Source organism: Falco punctatus (genome assembly GCF_963210335.1).
Source record: "Falco punctatus genome assembly, chromosome: 12".
Classification (NCBI taxonomy): domain Eukaryota; kingdom Metazoa; phylum Chordata; class Aves; order Falconiformes; family Falconidae; genus Falco; species Falco punctatus.
In genome coordinates, this window is record NC_137592.1 from 5,254,239 (window position 1) to 5,279,267 (window position 25,029).

Here is a 25,029-nt window from a genome sequence, read left to right on the forward strand (position 1 = left end):
AGAGAGAACTGCTACAGAAAGGGTTTACTAGCCTAAATTAGTAGTGATGGAGTACAAAAACAATGGTGTAAGAAAGAAACACAGCTAGCAGGCTTCCTGAAGATCATGGAAAATATTTGGGATGTTCAGGAAAGATTTTGGAGTGGAGAGGGGGTTATGGGTTTGCAATCCAGATAATGTGTTCCATGAGAAGATAAGTATTCTTTCATAAACACAAATACCTCGGTAACATAAGTAAGGTAACTTTAATCTATTTAATAAAATTACCAGTAGCACCACGCCGTGCAGTTTAAAAGGATACATTTCAAATGCACGCTCAAACATAGATTTGGTGTTTAACGAAGCAAGTAATACTCTCACTACTGAAATGAGAGCAAGCCTAATATGAATCGTGATAATTACAAATAACAAGTTTTCATGTTTTCAAGACAATAGTTCCTAAATGCATCATTGTAGAAAATCACATTCAAACTGATTCAATGATTGCATTGTTTTCTGTTTCAGTGTATTGTATATATAGGAACAGGTTAAAGGAAGGGCCATACATTTACCATTCTGTACCAAAATCAAAATTTAAACAACCACAAGCCTGAATCCAGATTCACACCAGCATCTACCTACGTGATAGATTCAACTAAGAGACAAAATGCCCTTGTGTGTGGAAAATACTGAAACTTGTCTCATGCAGACCTGACTAGCCTTTTGCTGATTTTGATTACGTTCCCTGGCTTTGATTACACTTCAATTACATTTTCACACTAAATGCAAAAAAAGTTTTGCAGCATAAAGCTATTTCCAGAAAATGCTGGAAACGTAGGTGTAAATGATGCCAAGCTTTTTAATTCTGGACATGTTACAGAGTGTGAATAATATTGGAAAAAGTATGCTTTTGTGGTTTTAAAAACATATCAATACACTTGTGCAGAACAGAACACTTAAGAGGATTTTAACAGATGTCATCATTCATCTGAAAATGCCAAAATACTATAAAATGTAACCAAAGGCAACCAGTAATCTAGTTGTCAATATGTATGAAATTAGCCTATGGATTTCTTGTCCATAGAGTGATCTAATTTGTTTCCCTTTCTCTTACAGGTGATATAGAATGGATTAGAAATATCCCACCCAACGTAAATTTGAGATTAAAAGAGTATTTGTTCCCTGAACACTTACCATATGTGGAGCTAGTATATAATTCTGGATCTAATAATGCAACAGTGAGGACGCATCAGCCACTGGATATTGAGTTTATGGAGGTATTCTTTTCACTGCATGCAAAACCTAGATATAAAGATTTTCTTGACAGGTGAAAAAAAGTAGCACTGAGACATAAATTTTAATTGTTCATTATCTCACGATACAGGTTGGTATTTCAAAAAAGTGACTTATCAGAAAAAGCAACATAGGCTTCAGTGTCTACCTCTCAGTAATATCTGTTAAATGTCTTCAGTTTCCTATAACTGTAAACTTACATAGTGTCTGACAGTCAGGCAGGTTCTTTCCTAATCATGTATTGTCACTTGTAATGGAAGTTGTAAATCTGAGTTACGGTAAGTATCACTTTTCTTAAAACCCATCTTTCAATAACATGAATTATTTCATCAAAGTGAGATTGATCGGGTATAATTTGGTAGAAGGCAATCCTTAATCATATGAATATTTATACAAGTGCTTAACTTCACACATGAATAGATCCTTTGGCTTCTGTTGGTTGATGTACAAAAAGATAGGTCCTTCTTCCTAAGCCATTCTTGCTCTGAAGGACTACCAGGAATCTATAAAGCAATATTAACATTTTTCCTGGCTGAAGTTGGCTCTGAACGTGAAAGTGGTGTAGTTCTGCAGAGTAAATGGAGACTGTTCTTTTACAAGTACTATTTCAGAGTAGCACTGTACTTGACAGAACTGAACCATACGTATTTTTAAAAACCCTGTTACAATCAAGACTTTAAACTTTTACATTTGCGTTTCTCATTTCGATATTTTCTAAATGGGTTAAAACACTTTATATTTCTTACACCTGTTCTTCTATTCTCTGTCAATTTTCTACGGAGCAGAAGAGTCAGGTACAGGGATGGGATCTGTGTGGATGGATACTAGCAGTAGACGAATGGCAGACAAATGAACTTCACAATTAATAATCTTAGTCATGGCTTTGATATAAAAGCAGTGTGTTTTGGTACAGCACATCTGAGGATTCAAGTACCAGAAGTTGTTTTGTATAATTTTGACATAAATATTCTTTGACAATCATTTTAGTAGTTCATAGATCTTATTATTTATTTGATTGATTGTTAATTTCTAGAGTGACCATCTCTTCTATGCTGTTGTTTGCCAAAGGATTGGAACAGTAAGTAAAAAGATGTGTTTTATCAACTGTATTTTTTGTCTAAGTTCAATGCAAATTACTGTTTTCCAAAATACTATTTCATTTAAAGATACAATTCAGGGAGTTAAGAGTACCTTGTTGAAGGTATATTTGTTTCAGTCTGCCAATTGGAATGGGTGTTTTTGTTCACAGAAAACCTACAGTAAATTTTAAAAAGTTAATTTAAAAATATTTTTACAAACTTTTTACTTCATTGTTAGAAATGGTAGTCTAACTCTCATTACAGTTTTTAGAACTAAAGGAGTGTCTCTCTGAAGGTCTCATTTTATATGATGAAATTAAATGTTAGCAGTATGCTGCTTCCTCACTGCTGTCATTTCTAACATGTCTTTTGCTTCCATTACAAAGATTAATGAGATAGAGAATGCACGGGATGTATTATTAGAAGACATAAATGACAATTCTCCACAATTTCTACAAACCCATTATATCACTTCAATATCAGAGGTGGGTTATGGCAAATATTAATGTTTTTTCTTGTGATATTTTAAAATTACTTTTTGGGGCCAAAACATACGAGGTTCTAATGTGACCACACTGATACTAGATCATTACATGCACTCTCATGGGACTTGCCTACACCTTCCTGTGGGTCTGGAAAAGGATGGCTGGGATGCATGTGGTTGAGGGGGAAACATTCAGCTATCCAACCTAAAATGGAAATGAAAGTAATTTGCCTACGCTAAGGAGAAGGTGCAGCTTTCCTGCCGGAAGTTAGGTATGATACCAAAAGGGGTGTTGACTGAGCATTTGATGATCTCTATTTCTTCAAGGTATCGGCAATAAATTTCACGGTTATAAAAGTGGAAGCTGAGGATAAAGATTTTTCACCTCTGTTCAGCCTCATTACTTACAGTCTTTGGGTGAGTACCCTTCGTTTGTCAGAGACTGTGAACACATGTCTACATTTCATATGAAATACAGCCTGGGACCTGATCAGAGTATGCCATTTTGCACTGTGTGCTTAAGATCACAAATCTGCAAAAAGCTAGCATCAGGAAGACCATTTGAAGTTAGAACTTCAACTACAGGATTAGCCTAGCATGTAGTGAATCCGGAATCTTGTTTCTTAACATTTGTGAGATGTTTTGAGGCTCTCTTCAGCTACAGCTAAGGAACTCTTATGGGCCTTTTTAAAAGCAGGAGTGAAATAGTTTCCCCTCTTTTTAAAGTTTGTATTTGATTTGCTGATGATCTCCAGTCCTGCTGAGGTGCATATATGTAAGCCATCTGAAGTAAAATTATTTTAATATCTGCAATGGAGATTTTCACAGCAGAGCTTGCTGTCTCTGCTCCTTTCCTAGCTGGCACCATTCATTTGATCTGCTTTAGTTATTGACCATAGGATGAGATAAATGGTAGGAAGTCTAATGGTACTGATTGGAGAGGTAATAGAATGTTTGAAAAGGATCAGCATTCTCCTTTCCAGTGGTGGTGTTTGAGAGATTCCTGGTGCTTTATGAAGAGTAGTCCAGTGATAAAGGTGGTAAGAGAAAAGAAACTGTATTTCATTGTTAATCATGTAAAATATGTCTTTTATTCATCGAATAGGGTCCAAATTCTGATTACTTTTATATAAGGGAAGGAGATGGAAACATCATGGTGAATAAAACTTTGGATTACAACAAGGTCAACTTTTTCAATTTAACAGTCCAAGCAAAGGTATGATATAAATTAAAAGAAGAATGAGAGCCACAATAGTTCTACGATGATACTTCCTTTGTTATAACATCTCAGTTTCTACAAACTTAAAACTTCACGGGTTCCCAAGCCCAAAGTTTGCATCTCTGCTTGTACTTCAGATGAAGTAGCACATTCTTAACATTTGAGCTACTGTTTAAGTCTCCCCTCAGATACCGGCCCAAGTTTCTTTCTGTGTGTATTTCCTTAAGTATATATATCATACTTATTTATGTTCCACTATTCTAACATCTATACACCTATTCATTCTGGTGGATCTATCCTATTTTTTCTGCATTTTACCACCCACAGCTTTTTTGCACGTCTTTTTTGAGATTTGAATATGTATTTGCCTTCAGTTCCTTGTAGAACTAAAAAGAAGTAATTTTGCCACATTTATCGTGGTATCTAGCAAATAGTACAGCTGCAGTAAATGTAGTAAATGTACTGTTACTACATTCCACATGCTATCATGTTGTTTAACACCTGCCTGGTATAGAGTTAATAACTAAGAACAATTACCTTTTGATAGTATTATTGATAGTATTATTCCTATTATTCCTAGAACGGGATTTCTAGAAATGGAAGTATCTGACAGGGTGAGAGTTCTCAGCTTAAAAATACTTAGACACTACAAAGCACATGCAATAATATTCTGCTGTATTTTCCACCTAGAAATGAAGCTCTTGTAATGTTTCTTATTTTCTTCCTTCTCTTGGGATGCAGGAAAAAAATGGAAACAATGATACTGCATCGTTACTAATTAGTGTACAGGATTATGATACTTTGAACCCCTATTTCAGTCAATCAGTGTATAATGGAAAAATCAGTGAAAACCAGGTAAAAACTTTTGACTCAATGCTGCAAATGTACATGGATTATTCCTCTCCACAGTGCTTTTCTTTCAAAGATTCTTCATCACTGAGCAGCTTAAGATGGAGGGCTGCTTTGTTTTGTGCTAACTGGTGAATTTTAAGGTTATTAACTGTATACTTCCAAGTGCCAGGTAAACAGGCCACATATTATATGAAATGTAAAACTTTCTGCTACAGAAACAGTTTTTGGTGTTTGGAGGAAAAAAATGAAAAGGAAGAAAAAAACCCAAACAAGTAAACAGGTGTTGTTGTAACAGGGCTTTTACTCTAAACTTGGAAAGGCTATTTACTGCCCATCAGTTCTGGAGTTAGCTGCCTGGTTTCAGTTTTAAATAGTATAATTCCTTCATGCTTCGTTACAATCAGGTAAGCAAAATAAGAATCTGTATGGTAAACAGTGGTTTAAATTATGTTGTAACTTTTTCTCTATAGAGGTTGGAAATTTCTGGGTGGAATGTGTTTGTTTAACTCTGCAGTGTAGATTTGTATATTGTTTTCCAGGAGAGGAATGGAACTGAACTATCTGATGTTCTTAACATTAATTCCATCAGTGACTACTGGTTCATAGTCTGGTGTTTCTGAAATAGTGTATCCATCAGGCATTTTGGTCATCATTTTCCTCTGTAAAGTGTGTATGTCAGAGATACATTTTTTTTTTTCTGGATCCCAGTGATGAAATGAGTGTTTCTTGTTTCTTAATCAAAATTGTGACTGACTTAATGAAGAATTTTATGTGATTTTTTTTCTCAAGTTAATCAAGTTAATGTGTGTTTTCTAGTTAGGTCCTCTGGCTATTCTCCCAGAAAAGATATTGGCTAAAGATGGAGACACAGGTATAAATGAAAAAGTGCTTTACAGCATCAAATTAGGTAAGAGCCTTTGCTTTCTTCTAGACATTCACAGAGTAATCTGACAGCTGTATTACTGAAGAGAATGATAAGGAAATGCAGTGTACAGTCTGACATCTTAACTGCATACATCTTTATACTACAGTGCCGCTCCGCTAGCTAGATCAGCTTAAGTTTAGTCACTATAGCAGGGTCCAACTATTTTAAAAGTGTTTAAAAGTTTTAATCTTCCTCCAATAAGCAATTCCTGATTCAAAGTGGAAGTTGGTTTAGAGGCTTCCATTTGATCAAAGGATTTCCATTCAGGGCCATCTAGAGAGATCAGTTCCATCAGGAGCTTTTCCTCCTCCTGACAGAATTGCTGAAAGCTCATGAGGTGGCTCATTTGAGACCCTTGGTGTGTGAGTGAATTTCCTAATGATTGTTTTGAGGACAATGTGTTTAAAAAAAACCCTCACCTTTTATCTGGAATGTCTGTTCATTTTTGCTACGGCTGAGAAGGTAACAGTCGTAAAAAGGATAGATCAGACTTAGTGTTCTGGATCATTCTTAGTAACCCGTTGCAATTTGTTGCTTTTCAGTGAAACCCCCGGCCTGTAACAACACCTTTTCGATCAATGTGGATACTGGAGTGTTGGAAGCAAAGACTGCAGTTGACAGAGAGGAATGTCCATATCTTGTTGTGGGCATTCAGGTAGTGATTGTTTTAGAGTTCAGTGTGGGAATACTGAGTCTCAATTTTGTAAAATAATATGTGAAGCTGTGTTGCTGTTAATAGCATTTCTTACAGTAATGTTAAAGGGTTGGTGTCAAGGCTGAATCCTTCCATTTAAAATGCAAAATAAAGGAAAACTTCAGTCATTGGATATGTGCAGTCATGTCATGTCCTTGGGTTAAGCTGGAACAGCTCATTGTTATCAGGGTATGGAATTTACAGCTACAAACTCCATTTTCTAGGCAACTCAGCAAGACAATATTTTCAAAACAGCTGATGCAGTAGTTCTGGTTACTATTGAAGATGTGAATGACAATCATCCAGTATTGTCACAATCAAGTTACAATGTCTCAATTCTAGAAAATTTACCAAATGGAACGGAAATTCTTCAAGTAACAGCTACTGATAAAGATGAGGTAAAATGACAATGTTGTTATGGTTGCTACAAATACTGCGCTTCTGAAATACAGTATAAAAAGCATTTGCATTATACAGGTGTAGTGAATAGTGCCATAGATATACCTGAATATGCTTAAACAAAACTTAATTTCACTTCTTTAAGTGGTAGAGTACTGCAGCCAAAGAATAAATTTTGGCTGTCTCTGAAACTCCTGTGGTTTGTGTAAGGTCCCAAATGTGAAAGTGCAGAAGTACAAAATGGACACAAAGCTGCAAGTCGCCCTCAGTCTGCATGATATATTTCTTCCATGTTGTTTGCTCCCCTCCCTTTTTCTTGGAACTGTAACTTCAATTAAACCAGAAAATCAAATGCTCTCCACTGGAAAACAAGGAGACATCGTAAGGGGTTAGCTCAGTGATTATCCTATTTAATAACAAATATCATTACTGTTTGCAGGGAGGCTTCCAGGGGACATACTTTCTCACTCCAGCTGACAGTCCTTTCCAGATAAGTCACACTGGGATCCTAACTGTGAGGAACTCTGCACCGTTGGATAGGGAGAGAATACAGTCTATTCACCTACAGGTATTAAAAATAAGACTACTCCTTTCCAAAGCAACCCAAGCCAAACGGGTGATACCTGATCTGTCCTGGCAAGAAGCTGACTCTGATACAAATCAGCAGCTTATTTGAAGAATCAAATCCAGACTTTCACATTAGAGCTATATGGAGGACAAATAGCACTAGTGCTACAGTTGACTCAGCTTGTAACTGTTGTTCATCCTTCTTACTACTTACAGAACATGCATTTGAACGAACCAATAATTTTGCTCTGTCATTTTTAAAGGTCACTGCTAGAGATCATTTGTCACCTTTCTATGAGGTACGCTCTACAATCAACATATTGTTGCTAGATGAAAATGACAACAGCCCAACCTTTAGAGGCATGCCATATAAACAGGATATTTTTGTCAACATGACTGCAGGAATGTCCATTCTTCAGGTACTACAAGTACTAAGTAAAAGTGACATTGTAAAGAGTTAAATGTATGCATGAGTCCTTGCTTTAATGTGTAGTGGTCCTATTGAACAGGCAGTCTTTTTTGAACTCCTATGAGTTCAGAAACAATCCACCTTTCATTTAAGAGCTTACACCTGTTGATATTCCATAATCACAGTGTCCTGGATGCTCTAATTGTATCCCAGATCAGGGAGAAAATGATAATTGAATTTTATTCTTGATCTTAGATGCTGTGCACCATCCTGAATTCCACAAACAGAAAATAAGATTCTTGGATTTAGTTGTAAGGTGTTTAATGAAACCAGAATGTTATTAGAGTCTAGAAATTGAAACAATTGTATCATTTGTTGAAAGGCTGCTTTTGAATTTTGAATGCTGAAGCATTGTGGATAGTTCTTAGATACAGTATACTTTTTAAAAGATATTAAGCCAGGTAACCACATAAAACAGGAAACCAAGATAGAAATTGCTTCAGAAGCTGAGATATATAGGTAGTCACTATCAAAACTCATACCCAGGTGTAGTGATTTAATGGCTTCTGATATAATCTTTTGAACAATCTACCTCCAGCAACTTTGGAATTACTATGAAACAAACTTTCTGAGTTCCAAATTTGGTGTCATTCACATTAGTTCCATAGAGGCAGGCTTTTACTGTCAATGCTGGAATGATACTGTGTGTGCGTCAAAGAACAAATGTTCTTACAGAGGTTTAACCCAGGAATCATATAGGAAATAGACAGTCAGTCAGTCAGAGTTATAACTGAATTTTACTGTGGCTATATTTATATATATAAAACTATCCAAACCTATTATTTGCTATAAATGAAAGGGAAAAAACCCACACAACTAATTCCTAATTATCTGCTATCTGAATGGTTTTCTCTGCAAACTGCACAAGAATAAGAAATTCTGTGTTACTTGATAAAAGCACAAGAAACTAGAGTAAAATTGGGGTTTTTTTTCTCCAGGTTGCTGCTGATGATCCAGATTATGGTATAAATGGAGAGATAAGCTTTATCTTAGCTGGTGGCAATGAAGATGAATACTTTGAATTGGATACATCCACAGGACTAATCAGTTTAAAAACAGTAATCCCATTAGGAATCAACCAGCTTAAGAACTTTGTCTTGTGGGTAACAGCTATTGATGGTAAGATAAGATTTTAGTACAGGTCAACACAGCTATTCCCAGTGATGGGGTTTGGGTTTGGTTTGGTTTGGGTTTTTTATTTGAAGGAATGCTGTCAAAATAGGTTCCTAGACTTTTTTTTTTTTTTTAATGCCATGTATTTTTATCTGCTCTTGTTTGTTGAAGATAAGAAGACAGCTGTCTTATTCATCTGAAGAGTAATTGCTGCATTCATTGTAAAACTCCACTTCCTGCTGATGCTGTTACATCAAACATAAATTTTCTTTATTGCTGTGGGAAGAACGTGCCAAATAACACACATCTCACACCTTCCTTTAACTTAATTATTGACTGGTGTTGCACCACACAAAATACAGAGACTCAGACAAAAGCCAGGAATTTATAACTCGGTCATCAGTCAACAGGGAGTAAAATGAAAGTAAAATTTGATGAGTAACTTGGTCTTTGTTTGCACATCCTTGTGTGTGTTGAAAGACTAAAATGTAGATGCCAAAGCCATTTTTAGAATGACCAGCACAAATGTCATTTCATTAGCCATATTTATGGAGGGTTTCTTTGTTTTAAAAGAATAACAGAGAATTCAGTGAACGTTCATGATCTGAGTAAAGACAGTGATAAGTGTAACCTAGGAATGGTATCCCACACCTGGTACCATGAGCATATGAAGTGTTTTTCAGCTTCCTAGTTATCCCCTGATTTGATCAGTACGAGCTCTCTGTCTTCGGATTTATGGCTACATGGATAAAATGGGTAATGGGGGGAATATGGTTACAAAAGAGATTCATCAATCCATCCTTTGTCTGCCTGTGCTAATATTGTTGAAGGTATTCAGGTTCATATATTGTAAATGTAACACCCAATCACATGAAACTCCAGTCTTGGTTAGGACCTCTCAGCAGTACCATAATAGCAGTAGTAAGAATGTAAAAAAAAAAAAAAAATCTGTACCAGTGGAAAAGTGTGTGTGTGTGTATATATGTATATATATATTTTTTTTTAGGCAGAAAGTATTTTAGGCATCTGCTGGGAGATTGTTTTCTTTTGTTTGCAGGTGGGACAATTCCAAGAAGTTCATCTGTGCCAGTACAAATCTTTGCAGTTGGAGATTCCAGACCACAGTTTATTCAGAAAACATATAACGTGTCTGTGGAAGAACAGCTAGCCAGTCCTGTTGAAGTAGCAAGAGTAAGAACAACGTTATTCTATCATTTGTATAGGATGTGACAGCTGTAAGAGAATCCTGTAATACATGTGCTGTGAATGTCTATATCCCTCTGAGTTATGGATAGCTAGATGTTCTGTTTACTGTGTATCAAGCTTTACATACGTTACATACTGACTACATCCCTCAGTAAAGCCTATGATTCACAAAGCCTAAGCCTTCCATTGCAGACCTGTAAACAGCATCTGCTACCATTTAACGTTAAAAAAAAGCCCAAACAAAAACGAAAACCAACAAAAAGACCCCCATCCCCCAAACCAAACAAAATAAACCACAGAACTGCTTGAGAAAGTAAACTTTCATGCTTAACCCTTTGTTGACTTCAGACATTCTTTGGAGAACATATTGGCCCAAAGGCTAGGATAGGCAATATTCAGTCATCTGTTGGTGATAAATCTAAAACCCTGTGACATGATATGGCTAGGAAATGGAGATTTCCCATCAGAGAACTGTCATAAAGGCATTTTCAGAGAGGGCTCTATAACTTTCTCCTCATTTTGATCAAAAAATGCTCAGACAAGCAAGCCACCAGAAGGCACTGTGGTATCTCCTGCCTAGATGCAGTTCTGGAGACAGATGGGAGGTCTGATACCAAAGCAGCAAGAACATCATGTGTTTTAGTGGTTTAATTTATTAACTTCCTAAGTTAATTAATTATTCAATTTTTTTTGTATAAAGAAAGGCAGAACAAAAAGTTAAAGTGTGGTCTATTATCTTTATTATGTATTATACATATCCACATTTCTGTATTAGTGACATCCCATTATAAGGCAGTCCTCTCCAGCTGTATTGTTATGTATATTGTGGCTTGATTTTTACTACTTTTAACCAATACAATTAGTAAAGTTAGTTTCTACATAGTTAAAACCGTTATTCTTTTTTAGACAGTGGTTTTATTTGGTTTAATTCATGTATGGATAATATGTTGTTATCTTACACAGGTAGAGTATGAGTCTTTAAATCCCCATATACAAGTTAAGTTTCAAGTACTGACAGAATCTGCCACATTTGACATCGATATCAACGGAATCATCTCGACAAAAACCAAACTGGACTATGAATCCCAGAAGAACTACATACTAAATATTTCTTTGTCAGATGGAAATGCTACTGACTATGCGACAGTGTTTATCAAAGTTACAGATGTCAATGATAACAGTCCTGTGTTTGGTATAACCAGCACTACCATTAATGTTCCGGAGAACAAGCCAGCTGGAGCTAGGATTACCAGTGTGTTAGCTACAGATGTGGATGAGGGCTTTAATGGATTAGTGGTTTATACTCTGAAAGGTGGAGAAGGAAGAATGGATATTGACACCTCAGGATCAATTTTGCTGGAAAAGGAACTGGACAGAGAAAAACAAGGCTTCTATAACTTAACAGTGATTGCCAGTGACCAAGGCCAACCCGTGCTGTCTGCAGCTCTTAATTTGACAGTCATCATTGACGATGTGAATGACAACCCTCCAGTCTTCTCATCAAGTAGATATGAAGTCAGTGTCCTTGAAGACGAAGTGCTTGGAATGCCCCTGCTGACAGTCTCTGCTACTGATTTGGATGCTGGGGCCAATGCCCTCGTGAATTACAGAATTGTTAGTCAGCAACCTCCAACCTCCTTGCCAGTCTTTCTTGTCGGTTTGAGCACGGGCCAGCTCAGCCTGAGCCAGCAGCTGGATTATGAAAACATAAAGCAATTTGAAGTAGAAGTGGAGGCATCTGATGGAGGGCAGCCAAGTCTCAGCGCTAAAACACTTGTTGTTGTGCACGTATTAGATGTCAATGATAACCCACCAGAATTTAATCAGGCAGCTTATGATGTATTTGTGTTTGAAAACCTACAAAAGGGTAGTCCTATCTACACGTTCAATGTTACTGACAAGGATGAGGTAGGTACCGAATTAATCTCATCTTGATAAATCAAAATGACATGGTTTTCTCCATCAATCTTCAAAAAGGCATGGTAGTAGAGGGGCGAAGGGAGAGTCCTTAAATGGTTGGCAATAAGTACATTTTGGGTCACAAACACTTCATCTTGCTTTCTACAGAGCCAGCGCTAATACTTCCTTCACCAAAGAAGTTAAGACCTTGTACAAAATAGTTTACTGGCTATATCAGCAAAGCTAGGGAGAGCTTCTCTCCCTATACATATGTAGTCCAGGACAGAAAATGTTGTTCTTTTCTGTGCATGTGCATATGAGATGAATGCATGTATATTACATCAGATAAAAAACAGATACTTTTTTTTTAAGTTCTATGTTATTGCTTATTATGTCAAAATAATCAATTCTTGTTTAATATTGCTTGGTAACTTGCTTCTATCTGAGAATATTTGTTAGTGCATTTCTGTAATGCAGTCAACCTGCCCTTAGTATCAGCTTAGTCAGGGAGAAATGCAGTTTGTAAATCTGACATAGGTTCCACTTTAATAGGGAATCACACAATTTCACTCTGCTTTATAAAAAGTTGTTTCTTTCTCCCCTTGTTAGATTAACATAATTCATACGTAGCTGTGGCACTGTGAGCTGGCTTGCAGGAAGAGATTTCTGATTTGCTATAATATTCTTGCTCACGTCCATTTTAAAGAAGCATAAATACTTCTCTCCAAGTTCAGACTGCTGAACGGTGTGTTGCTGCTCCTTGCATCATGAGGATTGGTCTTAGCTCTAGGGAGGGAATGTATAGGACCCAAATAGTTAAGCCTACACAGGGGCTTCCACCTACCCCAGTTTCTGTTTGCCAAAGAAGTTTCATTATTCCCATAGCTCAGGGAGCAAGATTTCATTTATTAAATCTTGCAAAGCATTTGCACTTCTGTAAGAAGTCCTATAGAAATGTCAGGTATTAATATTAATAAGATTAATTTTTTAAACTTAAATATTCATCATTTTAATCTTAAATGAACTACATTTTCTTTTTAGGCTGGCTTTTCTCACGGACACTTTACTCATAACAGTACTTTGTTTACTGTGACTATCCCTGGAATACTTTCATTAAGGAATGACACAGAACTGGACAGGGAGACTACATCTGGATTCACTTTACAAGTAAATTTGGGGATAGACTCTGCAGCTTTGGCTCATTTCTGCTTCATTCCCTTGAATCCCTTTTTCTATCTTCATCAGATGGTTAAAATGGTAATACATTCAACTAAAATTTCATTTTTGTTTCATACTTTGGCAGGTATGGGCAGTTGATGCTGAAGTGGATGGGCTTAATTCAAGTGCCTTGTTCCACATCACTGTTCTGGATGTCAATGATAATAACCCTGAGTTTCAGATGCAGCCATACAGTTTTGCAATTCTGGAAGGAGATTACATGTTGGGTGCTCCAGCTAGAGTTGGACATGTGACTGTTACTGATTTGGATGAGGGAGAGAATGCACGAATTACTTATTACTTATCAGCTGAGGATGGGGATAATCCATGTAACATCCAACAGGTAAGGGTTTGGATATGCTGAAAACAATATTTAGATACTGCTTTTCATGAAGTTACCTGACAGAGTAAGATACATCAGGTAAAAAGTAGGCAGTAACATTCTAGTACACACCAAAACCCACATGCGCTCTGTAGTTTGGAAATAAGTAAGTCTGTGTTGAGAAACTAGGACATACTGGTCAGATGTTGCTGGGGAATCTGAACTATATTTGTCCAAAGGAGAAAACAGAAGATTTCCATCCCTCATCTCTTTTGAGAACTTGGTGTATGAGAGTTATCAAAATGATCTGTGCATTCAACAATCTTATCTTCTCTAGGATGGAACCATTATGGTTAATGGCTTTGTAGACCGAGAAGCTAAAGAGAAGTATGAGTTGCTGTTGGTGGCAGCTGATAACGGAGTACCTCAAAGGCAGGTAATGGAGAGGAACACATTATTCTTTATTTGCAACTTCATTTTATTCATAAATTTAAGTGTCTGCATTTTCTGAATCGTGGCTTTCTCCTATTACATGCCAGAATTTCACACATATCAGCATTCAAGTATTAGATGTGAATGATAACCCTCCTCGGTTTACAAAAGCACAATACTCGGCCAACGTACGTGTAGCAACAGCAAAAGAAGGACTCTCTGTACTATTCGTGTCTGCTACTGACCTTGACACTGGGAACAATTCTGTTATTTCATACAGGTAAGTATCTGTGAGGTTAACAAGTATCTTTTGTTAAAGAAACAGCAGGGTATACTCACAAAGTATTTTTATTAGTCATAAGAAGATAAGGCCTGTTCATAGATATTTTACAAGTGCTATAACCAGTAATGATTTTTAGACTTAGGAAGAAGACAGTCATTACTCTGTGTTTTAGAGTTTATCAAATCACGATTGCCCCATAAGAAAGAGAATGCAATCAGATTATAAGCTTAGCAGCAAGAGCCAAAAGCCAAGATTTGTTTGAATTTCTGAAAGTTTGAATAATATGTTGGAACTTCTGAGTAGGAAGTAAATGAATCTCAGAGAATTACTGTCTTTTCACACATCTTCTGTTTGCTAGGAGGAGGAGGTCAAGAAATACTTTCATTATGCACTATGTGTAAAAAAAATTAATTGAGAAAAGTTTTTGTATGATCTTGGAAAATACTGGGATACCTTGACATGGAAAATATAGATTGAGAAGGACAGATGAATGAGTCAGTAACCTGTGGGTGTTTAAAACTAGTGTCTTGAAAGAGAATATTTTTAACTACGAAATGGCATTCTGCTCACCAGAAAAAGTAATGTGTTTAAGGTAATCCAGTTATCTGTGAGAGTTTGCAGAACGCTGGGAATTAGCAGGTCTGCAGCCTTCAGATGAATGTCACCTGGATTTCTTATATTGCTGAATATGCAGTTGAACGTGCAGTATCTGCCTTCTGTTCATGGGAAGATCAAAGGCTTTGGGGTATAATGGGAACTGAGGGCATGAATGCTGTCTTTTTTCATGATGGGAGACGTACTGGGAAATAAAAAGGCCAATATATTTAGGCTAATGACAGCAATTAAAACATGTTGCTTAGCCATTCTTCATAAGTAGGCAAATACTATCTGCTGAGTACTTGTTACAGAAGTGACAGTAAATAGATGGTACTTCCAAGGTCATTAATACAAATATTATACTGATTTCTCTTTAATCAGCCTCATGAAACATTCTGATGATTTCCGTATAAATACCGGCACTGGAGAAATCATCCTCACCAATAACTTGGACCATATCACAGTTGACACAGTTGTTACACTGATAGTTGTTGCTACAGATCATGGAATTCCTCAGCTTACATCAAATGGTAAATAATGTCTTTCTACCTTACTTTTTTTTCCCCCTTCCAACATGAACGAAACATTTGCAAACATTGAAATTTGAAATTAATCCTGTCACTGTCAAGTCAAAGTTAATTAGGTAGAGCTAGAATCTGTGTTACATTTCAGCAGTGATGAATATTTGGTCTTCACCCTATGATTTCCTCCCAGCTGATCATATTAACAGAAAGTTTGGTTTAGTAATCCTGGTTAGAAATAAATTTGGTTTTTTTTATTTATTGCGGTGGTGCTTCTGGTAGAAAAACAGGTCTTCATAATAGTAGCCACTCTAAAAAGATGTATTAAAATAATATCGACAATCTGTGCTTCTCTTTCAGTTTTCCTTTGTTTTATTAGGATTAGAAACATTTAAACAAATCAGAAACTGGCAGACAACCCCCTCAAACAAGCTTCTGCTCTTTCAAAAAATATTCAGTCATGCGGTATTTTCTGTAACTTTTTCACGTGTTTTTAGGGACTACCTTTGATTTATCATGAAGAAGAAAAACAACTGATTTCCTTAAAATGGGATGAGTGACCACGACAAAATTTGTGCTCATATGGTTTTATGTATATCCCTTCTCTTTTGTTACAAACCAATTTAGTGTAAGATCTGCAAGGAGTGGAAAACACCTGCATATTCCATTAACTCCAAATTGGTGATCCTTGCTCTCATATCCTATTGAAGCAAACTGCTGTGATCAGTGAGGTGGGATTATTCTGGAACATGTTAGGTATAAAAAACATAATATTTTGTGTGTTACATGTTAATCCTTACTACTGTTATTTTTTTGTCTTCTCATTCCTCTTTCCTACATGCTGGTTTCTGTCATTTTCTATTAGTTCCTCAAAAATTTAGGAAAATAGAGCACAGATCATGATGATTTTAGCAGCAACTTCACTATTTTAATTTGTTTTCTCTCACTAGCCTCTGTTTCTCTCTACTTGCTGGTAAATGACACTGGCTTTGGACTGACTTTCGATAAGTCCAGCTACGAGTTCAGCATTGACGAAGATGAGCCGCCAGGGACAGCTGTTGGCGCTGTGAAGGCGCTGTCAGGAAGCATAGCTGTACAAGTAGCGTACGCTCTGAAATCTCACAGTGACAAGTTCTCTGTTAGTGACCAAGGAGACATTGTAGCTCTTGACAGGCTGGATCGAGAAGACAACGACCTATACAACATCATTGTAGAAGCTGTTGATTCTGCAGTGCCACCCAATACAGCAGCTGTTTTGGTACGGTATACTGCATTTTAAAATGTGTTTTAAAGAGGAATAGAAAATAGTATTAGAATATAATATTAGAAATCAAGCAATATGCAGATAAGTGTCATCTCTTATGCAAGCATGAGGATTTTGAGAGCCCTTTATGTAGTTTCTCTTTTTTTTCCTAAGGAGATATTACCATCTTGAAATATTGTCAACTTCACAAATTGCGTCACTTCCTGAGAGTTCCTTTGTGAACAGCCCATAACCAGAGAAACTGATTAATACTGAAACCAGTTCTGTCAAATGCATGAGGCAGATGAACCAAAAAGCCCCAGATTATTAATCCTGCTCATCTCTTCCAGTTAGAGTATACATTACCTCATTTGTAGCAGTTGAAAATAAAAAAATTAAAATGCCAAGATGCTGAAGTTGGGAAAATGCTCAAATGCTGAAAAATGCTGACGTTGTTATGTATCCCTTTGGGTCTGGGGCTTGGTTGATTGGTTGGGGTTTTTTTTATAGGCTTCCATAGACTCAAATGAATCAAAATTCTTCCTCGGATACTGTTTTTACATCTGAAATGTGTCTCTTCCCCCCCTACCCCACCCCCCCACCCCCTTTTTTTTTTTTAATACAGGTAACTGTGAGAGTTAATGACATCAATGACAATCCTCCAGTTTTCTCAACATTGATTCAAACTAAACTATCAGCTCCTGAAAATAACGCAGCTAGTCTAAATTTGGGCATATTTTCTGCTACTGATCTGGATATAGGAGTTAATGCACTTATAAGCTATTCTCTTCAAGACGATTTTGCTGGAATGTTCCATATTAACAACTCTACTGGCGAACTGATGACAAAAAAATCATTAGACAGAGAGACAGTGGACAGTTACGAATTGAGAATAATAGTAAGTTGACAAATTTGATGCAAGTTCACAAAAAAATTCTCAACATAAAAAAGAGAAAATACCAAATCTTCACAAGAAAAACACTTAATCTTAGTGAATTCCATTACTATTCATTAATGAATTTTGACCGTTCTGTTTTACACCCAGAGCTTTGTTTTCTGCTGTGTAAATTGGTGTTAGTGAATAAATGACTCAGAAACATCAGATCTTAAAGGTCATGGTCACATGATAGCTTCTTGTGAAATCTGCAGAGTCTTCCCATGTCCATTTTAGTCCATGCAACTGCCATACTGCTGTATTGCTTTTACTGCTTTGCCAATCCATATTTTGTCCTTTATTTTTTTCACTTTTCAAAATGTATGCATTTAGACCTTTTTTAAAATGCCTGAAATATAAATTTCCAAGTAAAAAAAACCATCAAAATTGAAAGCATAAAGTTTCATCCAACATTCATGTGAGTATTTATTCTAGCTGATTTCATTGTTTTTTACTGCTGTTAATCAGATAAATTATTGTGTATACAGAGGAGTGTTCCAGCACTGGCCATCATGTATGAATATATTTTAAGATCTTTACTGCTGACAAATAATTTAACTGGTCAAGTAACTTGTAGAATGTATTCAGGACAGCAAGGAAACATACTAAAAATTAAACAGTGTCTTCTGAAAATTTTAGGATCAATAAAAGTGGACACTTCTTAAGACTAATTGACAATTGTGTATACATACCTAGGGATTAGAACTTTCCTATGGTGGATGTTCGTGCAATGTAAAACTGACTGTGAATGCCATGTTCTAGCTACTCTTCACAGCTTGCTTTGTAGACAGTTCAAACCCTCAAAATGCAAGGGATTTCCTTATTCTTTTAAGTGCCACATCACAGATATGCATCTGTATACTGTGGGTTTATGTTGATTAGTGCAACGTCTGATCATGTGACAAATTTGATCTGGGTCCAGGCTTGAGCTTTTGATTAATTGTTCATGAAATGAGGCAGAGCATATGATACGGTGAGGACACCAGCTAGAGGAAGACATGTGACACCTAATCAAGTACAGGGCTAGAGCAGTGCCATTGGTGATAACTGGCCCAGCAGAAAGCCTTCCGAGACAGTTTCACAATTTTTGGAACAAAACTGAACGTGTAAAATAAGTTTGTATCGATGTAGTGCTTCATTTAATGACAGGTTGTTTCTTTGCAGGCCACTGATTCTGGCAAACCCTCACAATCTGCAAGCTTAGTTCTAAGCATCACTGTGGAAGATGTGAATGACAATCCACCAGTGTTCCCCCAGAAATCATACTCCGTGACTGTAAAAGAGAATGAGCCTCCACACGTGGTACGTGGCATTAAGAATAAATAGGCTGTTCTGCAGTTGTTTTCTTTACCTAAACTTGGAAGTGATAGTAATCTATGATGACTGTGCTGTGGCAAACATATTTTTTTACTTTGTGCAGTCTGTAAAATCACACAGTGTGTTTGTTTTATATGACAGTGCAGCATCCATCCCACTGACTATTCTAAAGCTCTTTGTGCCACTCCCCCTTTCCCTCCTGTCCCCAGCAGTGATGCCACATCGCGTGGATCTAGTTTTCAGAGGACCTATGGGCAACATGTTTTAAAGATGCTGTAGGTGTTAGGCATATATCCAGCATCCCTTTGTTCTTAAGGTTTTCTATCTTCTCCCAGTGTATTAATTTCTGGCTCCATATCTGCCTTGCAGATGTGAACTAACGGTTTACAGGAATCAAGGGAAGAGGTGCCACCTGAGAATCTGTAACACCTCTCACCAGCCCTGCTATATGCTGTGTCAGTATTCTAGCAATGCAGTTATGGCATATGAGTAATTCAGTCAGTAAACACTATATAAATAAGTACCAGTCTTACGTGTAGTTTTGCCACTCTCTTTTTTCTGCTCCAAGCCTGGTGGATTTGTTTGGGGTTTTTTCATTTTGTTTTGCTTTTCTCATTTAGATTTTGAGTGCAGCAGCCACAGATGAAGATATAGGGTACAATGCCATGATTCATTATACCGTAATTGGAGAGACTTCTTCATTTCATGTTGGAGAACTTTCTGGAAATATTACAACTCTTCAACCTCTGGACTATGAAAGTCATTCACAGTATACATTTATTCTGAAAGCTTTCAATCCTGGAGTGCCTTATCTCCAGGACACAGCAAACATTACAGGTAGCTCTTGTTTACCACAGAAAATTTATCTCAATTTCCCTTAGGGAATATTTCAGCATATGTAATTATGAGGCATAAAGATTTTTTATAAAGTAAATTATTGGAAACGATTATGTTGCCTTTTCACTACAGCCAGATTAAATTTTCTCAAAAAATGTTTGGCTTGTCAAAAATGAAGATTTTTCAAACAAGATTACTTCAATGAATTTACAGATTTTTCTATGGCATTGTTTGAGTACCTATTGATATTTTTACTGAAAAGGTTGCCAAAAACGTAACTTGGTTCTTTTTCTGCTTTTCTAGAGAAAGCCTGCTTCTAGGGTGGTAAAAAAATGTTGACAATGATTGTTACTGTTGTTAAAATAACAGTTCTTGATTGCTGTTGGTTTTTCCCTTAATATACATAAAATGTAAAAAATACATAGGTATAATATACATAAAAATAAAAATAATGATCTTTTTTTTCCCAGCACAACATAAAAAGATTTCTGTGAAGCTGGTATCCTAGATTTTGGCTAGCCCTACTTTTGATCAGTATGACTGGAAGTATTGGTTTCTTTATTACTTCTGGTTCTGTGTTATTCTCCGTTAGTTGTGTTACCGTGCAGCCAGCTTCACTAATTGGGGACCATGACCCTGTTGTGCCAGGTCATGTACAAATATAAAGCTAAGCAATCCTGTCTCACAATGCTTGCAATCTAAGCCAAAGACTAGAGATACCAGATGAATACGGACACAGAAGGGAGCCCAAAGAAACAGTAAGATGATACTGTTCATGAGGAGAGTAGTGACGGCGTGCTAGCCAGTTGTGGTTTAACCCTGGCCAGCAACTAAGTACCATGCAGCTGCTCGCTCGCTCCCCCTCCCAGAGGGACGGGGAGGAGATTCAGGAAAAGGGTAAAACTCATGGGTTGAGATAAGAACAATTTAATAATTAAAATAACAACAGTAATAATTGTAAAGAAAAGGAGGGAGAGGGAAAGAGGAATAAAACCCAAAAGGGAAAAAACCCAAGTGATGCACAGTACAATTACTCGCCCCCTGCTGACTGATGCCCAGCCAGTCCCTCAGCAGAAATTGTCCCCCCAGCCCAACTCCCCTGAGTTTCTACGCTGAGCATGACATTCTATGGTATGGAATATCCCTTTGACTAGCTCAAGTCCAGCTGTCCTGGCTGTGTCCCCTCGCAGTTTCCCATGCCCCTCCAGCCTTCTCACTGGCAGGGCCTGAGAAGCTGAAAAGACCTTAATATAAACATCACTTAGCTACAACTAAAACCGTCAGTGTGTTATCAACATTTTTTTATACTAATTACAAAACACAGCACCGAACCAGCTACTAAGAAGAAAATTAACTATCCCAGCCTAAACCTGGACACCAGAAGTGCAGCCACTGTGGGAAACTATTGCTTTAGCAATAAATAATTTAATCCACAAAGGCAAGCATTTTGAAGTACAGAAAACAAGGTTGCCATCTGGTTTAAATTGAAAGATCTCCAACTCAATTCAGAGGAGCTGTACTGGTTTATATTAACTGAAGAAATTGCTTGCAGCCATTTAGGTGAAACTCAGGTTTGCATTCAGATATGCACCTTCTTTTCTTAGTTACCGTGGAAGATATTAATGAAGAAGGACCTGTATTTGACAAGCCCTCATATTACCAGATCCTTCTAGACAATTCTACAGCTGGCACACTAGTAGTAGATATCAATGCAAGAGATGAAAGCAAGGGTTATGATGAAGGCATTTTCTACAATATTTCAGGTATGTTAATAAAAAATCTTGTGGGTGGTTATTACTGGGCTACTTGCATACTGCTAAACTAAACTGTGTGACACGAGAATGAGAGAAAAGGGTCATAAATTGAAATAACAGGTTCTGACTGGATGTAAAAGGAAAAAAAGTCCTTAAAAAAGAGCATAACTAAGTACTAGAACAGGTTGCCCAGAGAGGCTGTCCTTGCAGGTTTTCAGCACCTTATGAATCAAAGCCTTGAGCAACCTGCTCTGAATTTGTTCATGACTGCTTTGAGCCAAGAGATTAGACTAGAGTCCTCACAAGGGCACTTCCAGCCCAAATGGTTCTGCGACACAGATGCAGAATCAAGAGAGACCAGGTGTCTTGCTCCAAGTCACATATACAGATCAGGATTTCAACCCGTCTGTCGTATATCCTGGGCATATAATTCAGTCATTTGTCTCTGCTGACTCCATTGAACATCTCCAATACTTGTTTTTCTGCCTTCAGGTGGAAACTCAGAAGGCCTCTTTAGTCTTTCCAGCAGCACAGGAGTACTCACATTAACAAGAGACTTATCCAAACAGACTGTTCCCCTGTATTACTCCTTGATGGTCACTGCTACGGATTTGGGTCTGCCACCTCTTTCAACTTCTGTAGAGGTACTACTTTAGTGTCTACTTGCACAGTTTATTCTCCAGATCGTTTATTCTAAAGTGAGAGTCACTACACCAGGAAATGGGTATTAGTGAGACAAAACTAATGCACAATGGGTATCAGAATGTCAGAGTCCCGCTTTTGTTTCCAGAACAGGATAGAAGATGAGGAGTTACAAAGTTATAGTGATACAGCAATTGCTGACACATCACCCATCACAACTGTGATCATTCCATTGTAGCAAAGAAAGACAGAAGCTCTAGACTGTGAGGGATGAACATCAGAGGAGTGGACACTTCTGTGCAAGGTCAACAAGTGGGGCAGTCAGAGGGGACGTAATGGAAGTATGCGACAGAATAAACAGGAGACATCAAACAAAGCCTTCCTATTTGTTTTCGTGTAATACAAGAAAAAATAAGTTCTAACCTGAAGACTGAGAAATGTAAAAGAAGTATCTTCTTACACAATGCTCATAACTTTTGCCACTAAATATCACAGCTTAGCAGAATTCAAAAAAAAAAGGACCAGAAATGTATGTGGATAAAAACATGTAGAAAATTATATTCAACCTTAAAAAGTAGGCTTATGAGCCATCATTCTTCAGAGCATTGGACAGCAGCTGTCTAGTATAATTTAGAAATAAGTAAATTATTTTTGTGAAGCAGAAGGCATTATTTATTGCCTGTCACCTTTTTTTTCACATATAAACTCAGTTATAGTAATTTTAAAATAATGTACTTACAAGTTCCTGCTCTGGTCACACATTCTCCAGTGGAAGAATTTGTTGCAAATATAGATTAGTATGTCTGAGAGCTGTTTAGCTAGACAAGTAATTTGAAATGTGCTGTATGCAATAAAATGGAATCCCTCTATTAAATAGAGAGAGAGAAAGTCCAGTTGGATTTGGTGATCTTAAAGGTCTTTTCCAACCTAAATGATTCTATGATTATATGATTTGGGAAAGCATACAGGTGAACCTAAACTGATGAAGTTGCTGGCATTTTTTCACTAACCTTCGCTGCCTTCAAGGCACTGATGTGTCAGACTTGGCATGCAGCGATCGCAAGCTTGTTTTTAATGGTAAAGTTATGGACTTCTGCTGTTGCGTACCTCAATGGAAAAGCCTGCTAAACCTGAAAACATAACTGCTGCGGTCATCTCCTTTTCTCCGCAGGTGTCAATAACGATAGCTCCCATCACCATTTCATTCCCAGTGTTCTCTGAAGCAGTCTATCAGCCTGCCCCTCTGAGTGAGAAGACGCTGCCAGATACGTTTGTGGAACATATCCGTGTGCTGTATAAGTTCCCTGTGATATTCACTATTGTATCTGGAGATGGAAACGGTAAGCTTTTTATGTGAAATAACAAGGAAGAGGGTATGTTAAACAACTAGCGCTGCAGAGCGCTTAGCTTTCAGATTATTTCTTCTCTCTCTCTTTTTGCTTTTATCTCAGTTCTACAGCAATTAATACTGGATGTGTATCAACCAGATGTACCAACTTGATATGGGGCACATGACTGAATTTCTGTCAGAGTAGCTAGAGCCACATGATACAGAGCTGAGTGCAACAACTGTATAGGTTTTTTATGTGTGCTACAGGAAGATCAGGTGGTACCTGGTCAGGCATAAAGTTACAGTGACTGGAGAAAGAATACCTCATTGAGCATAAAGACTGCTGGTAGAAAAACTGACTCGGCAACCTTTTCTTAATGAATGTGAATGCATAGAGTAAGTTTACATGGGATCAAGCAGATCCCATGTAACGTGTCTGTTTTTTACTAAACATAGAGCCGAATTTTACTGTATCATCAAACATAGCCACATTGTATTTCTTTTTTGTAAAGTGTTTTGTATTAAGTTGTGGTCTCCTTGAAGTTATTTGCAGAATTCCTCATCTGCAGTAAGAATGGGACTTCATAGGAAATAAAATAATTTCTGCCTGAAACAGCAGCAAATAATCTTTGACTGTTTCAAAGGAAGTGAAGACCTTCAGACTGGAGAGTGGTGGAGTAAACTTCTCCCCTTTGCTTCCTTTCTGACCTTCTGAATTATTTGTTTATGTTGCTGCCCTGGATATACCTGACATTATTGTAAATACATGTTGAATTTTATTTGCTCTTTGAAGAATACTGTAGCACATAATATTCATATACATAATGTATATTTTGCATTGAAGGGTTCATATATTCAGTTTTAACTAACAAAATCCTAACCAGAATAATTTCTGTTTTTTTTTAAACAGGGTATTTCAATATTGATGCATCCACTGGTATCATAAGAACTACAAAGAATTTTAAACTGGAAGATTTTCCCGTCATTTTCAAGGTGCGAGCAACAGATTCGACTAATGCTGGCATTTTTAATGAAGTTAATGTGAATGTGGAAGTTATTGATGAAAATGATTTCCCTCCAGTTTTCCCATTCTCTCTACTAGAAGCAACACTGAAAGAGGTAAGAAAATGTAATCCAAACCAAATCACAAAAATAAATCCTAAAAATAATAAAAAAATATTTTGGTAAGTAAACATTCTGGAACTAGACAGGCTTACCATTCTGTTCTGCCATACGATATTTTAAAGTTTATTTCAAGCTGAAAATCCAAATGTACAAAGAGAATGGTCTAGATGTGTGGCCATATTGAAGAAAAAGTGAATCCTTTATTAATAAAAGGGGCTTCATAAAGGAAAACCAGCCACCCCATTTTGCACATTTGCACACAGAGAATGTTCCTGTGCATTCAAAATCTAGTGGAT

The 25,029-nt window shown here is 37.0% G+C and overlaps 2 protein-coding genes across 2 annotated transcripts in view; both read left to right on the forward strand.

The window, feature by feature from the left end:
* Positions 1 to 846: 846 nt before the first annotated feature.
* LOC308071976 (protocadherin alpha-10-like) lies at positions 847 to 8,959 on the forward strand. Its single transcript, XM_080408215.1, has 4 exons — positions 847 to 4,051; positions 4,796 to 4,909; positions 5,723 to 5,813; positions 6,374 to 8,959. The coding sequence occupies exons 1-4, from the start codon at positions 3,989 to 3,991 to the stop codon at positions 6,541 to 6,543; spliced, it is 438 nt and encodes a 145-aa protein (XP_080264341.1). The 5' UTR covers positions 847 to 3,988; the 3' UTR covers positions 6,544 to 8,959.
* Positions 6,670 to 25,029, forward strand: part of LOC308072177 (cadherin-23-like) — a gene marked incomplete at its 5' end in the record, with an annotated part of 33,044 nt that continues 14,684 nt past the window's right edge. The window contains 18 exons of the mRNA XM_080408688.1: positions 6,670 to 6,714; positions 6,750 to 6,923; positions 7,755 to 7,910; positions 8,872 to 9,079; positions 10,131 to 10,264; positions 11,243 to 12,187; positions 13,482 to 13,739; positions 14,056 to 14,154; positions 14,258 to 14,430; positions 15,412 to 15,560; positions 16,502 to 16,809; positions 17,420 to 17,692; positions 18,893 to 19,030; positions 19,666 to 19,882; positions 21,487 to 21,645; positions 22,129 to 22,280; positions 23,450 to 23,618; positions 24,519 to 24,727. Coding sequence (XP_080264814.1) covers positions 6,670 to 6,714; positions 6,750 to 6,923; positions 7,755 to 7,910; positions 8,872 to 9,079; positions 10,131 to 10,264; positions 11,243 to 12,187; positions 13,482 to 13,739; positions 14,056 to 14,154; positions 14,258 to 14,430; positions 15,412 to 15,560; positions 16,502 to 16,809; positions 17,420 to 17,692; positions 18,893 to 19,030; positions 19,666 to 19,882; positions 21,487 to 21,645; positions 22,129 to 22,280; positions 23,450 to 23,618; positions 24,519 to 24,727 — 3,966 coding nt within the window. The remainder of the gene's footprint in view (positions 6,715 to 6,749; positions 6,924 to 7,754; positions 7,911 to 8,871; positions 9,080 to 10,130; positions 10,265 to 11,242; positions 12,188 to 13,481; positions 13,740 to 14,055; positions 14,155 to 14,257; positions 14,431 to 15,411; positions 15,561 to 16,501; positions 16,810 to 17,419; positions 17,693 to 18,892; positions 19,031 to 19,665; positions 19,883 to 21,486; positions 21,646 to 22,128; positions 22,281 to 23,449; positions 23,619 to 24,518; positions 24,728 to 25,029) is intronic.

Bases quoted from the DNA above. Each gene is read 5' to 3' on its own strand.
- LOC308071976 (XM_080408215.1), top strand. From the start codon at position 3,989: ATGGTGAATAAAACTTTGGATTACAACAAGGTCAACTTTTTCAATTTA. The intron at 4,052-4,795 runs GTATGATATAAA...CTTGGGATGCAG, and splicing joins ATTTAACAGTCCAAGCAAAG to GAAAAAAATGGAAACAATGA. The intron at 5,814-6,373 runs GTAAGAGCCTTT...GTTGCTTTTCAG, and splicing joins GCTTTACAGCATCAAATTAG to TGAAACCCCCGGCCTGTAAC.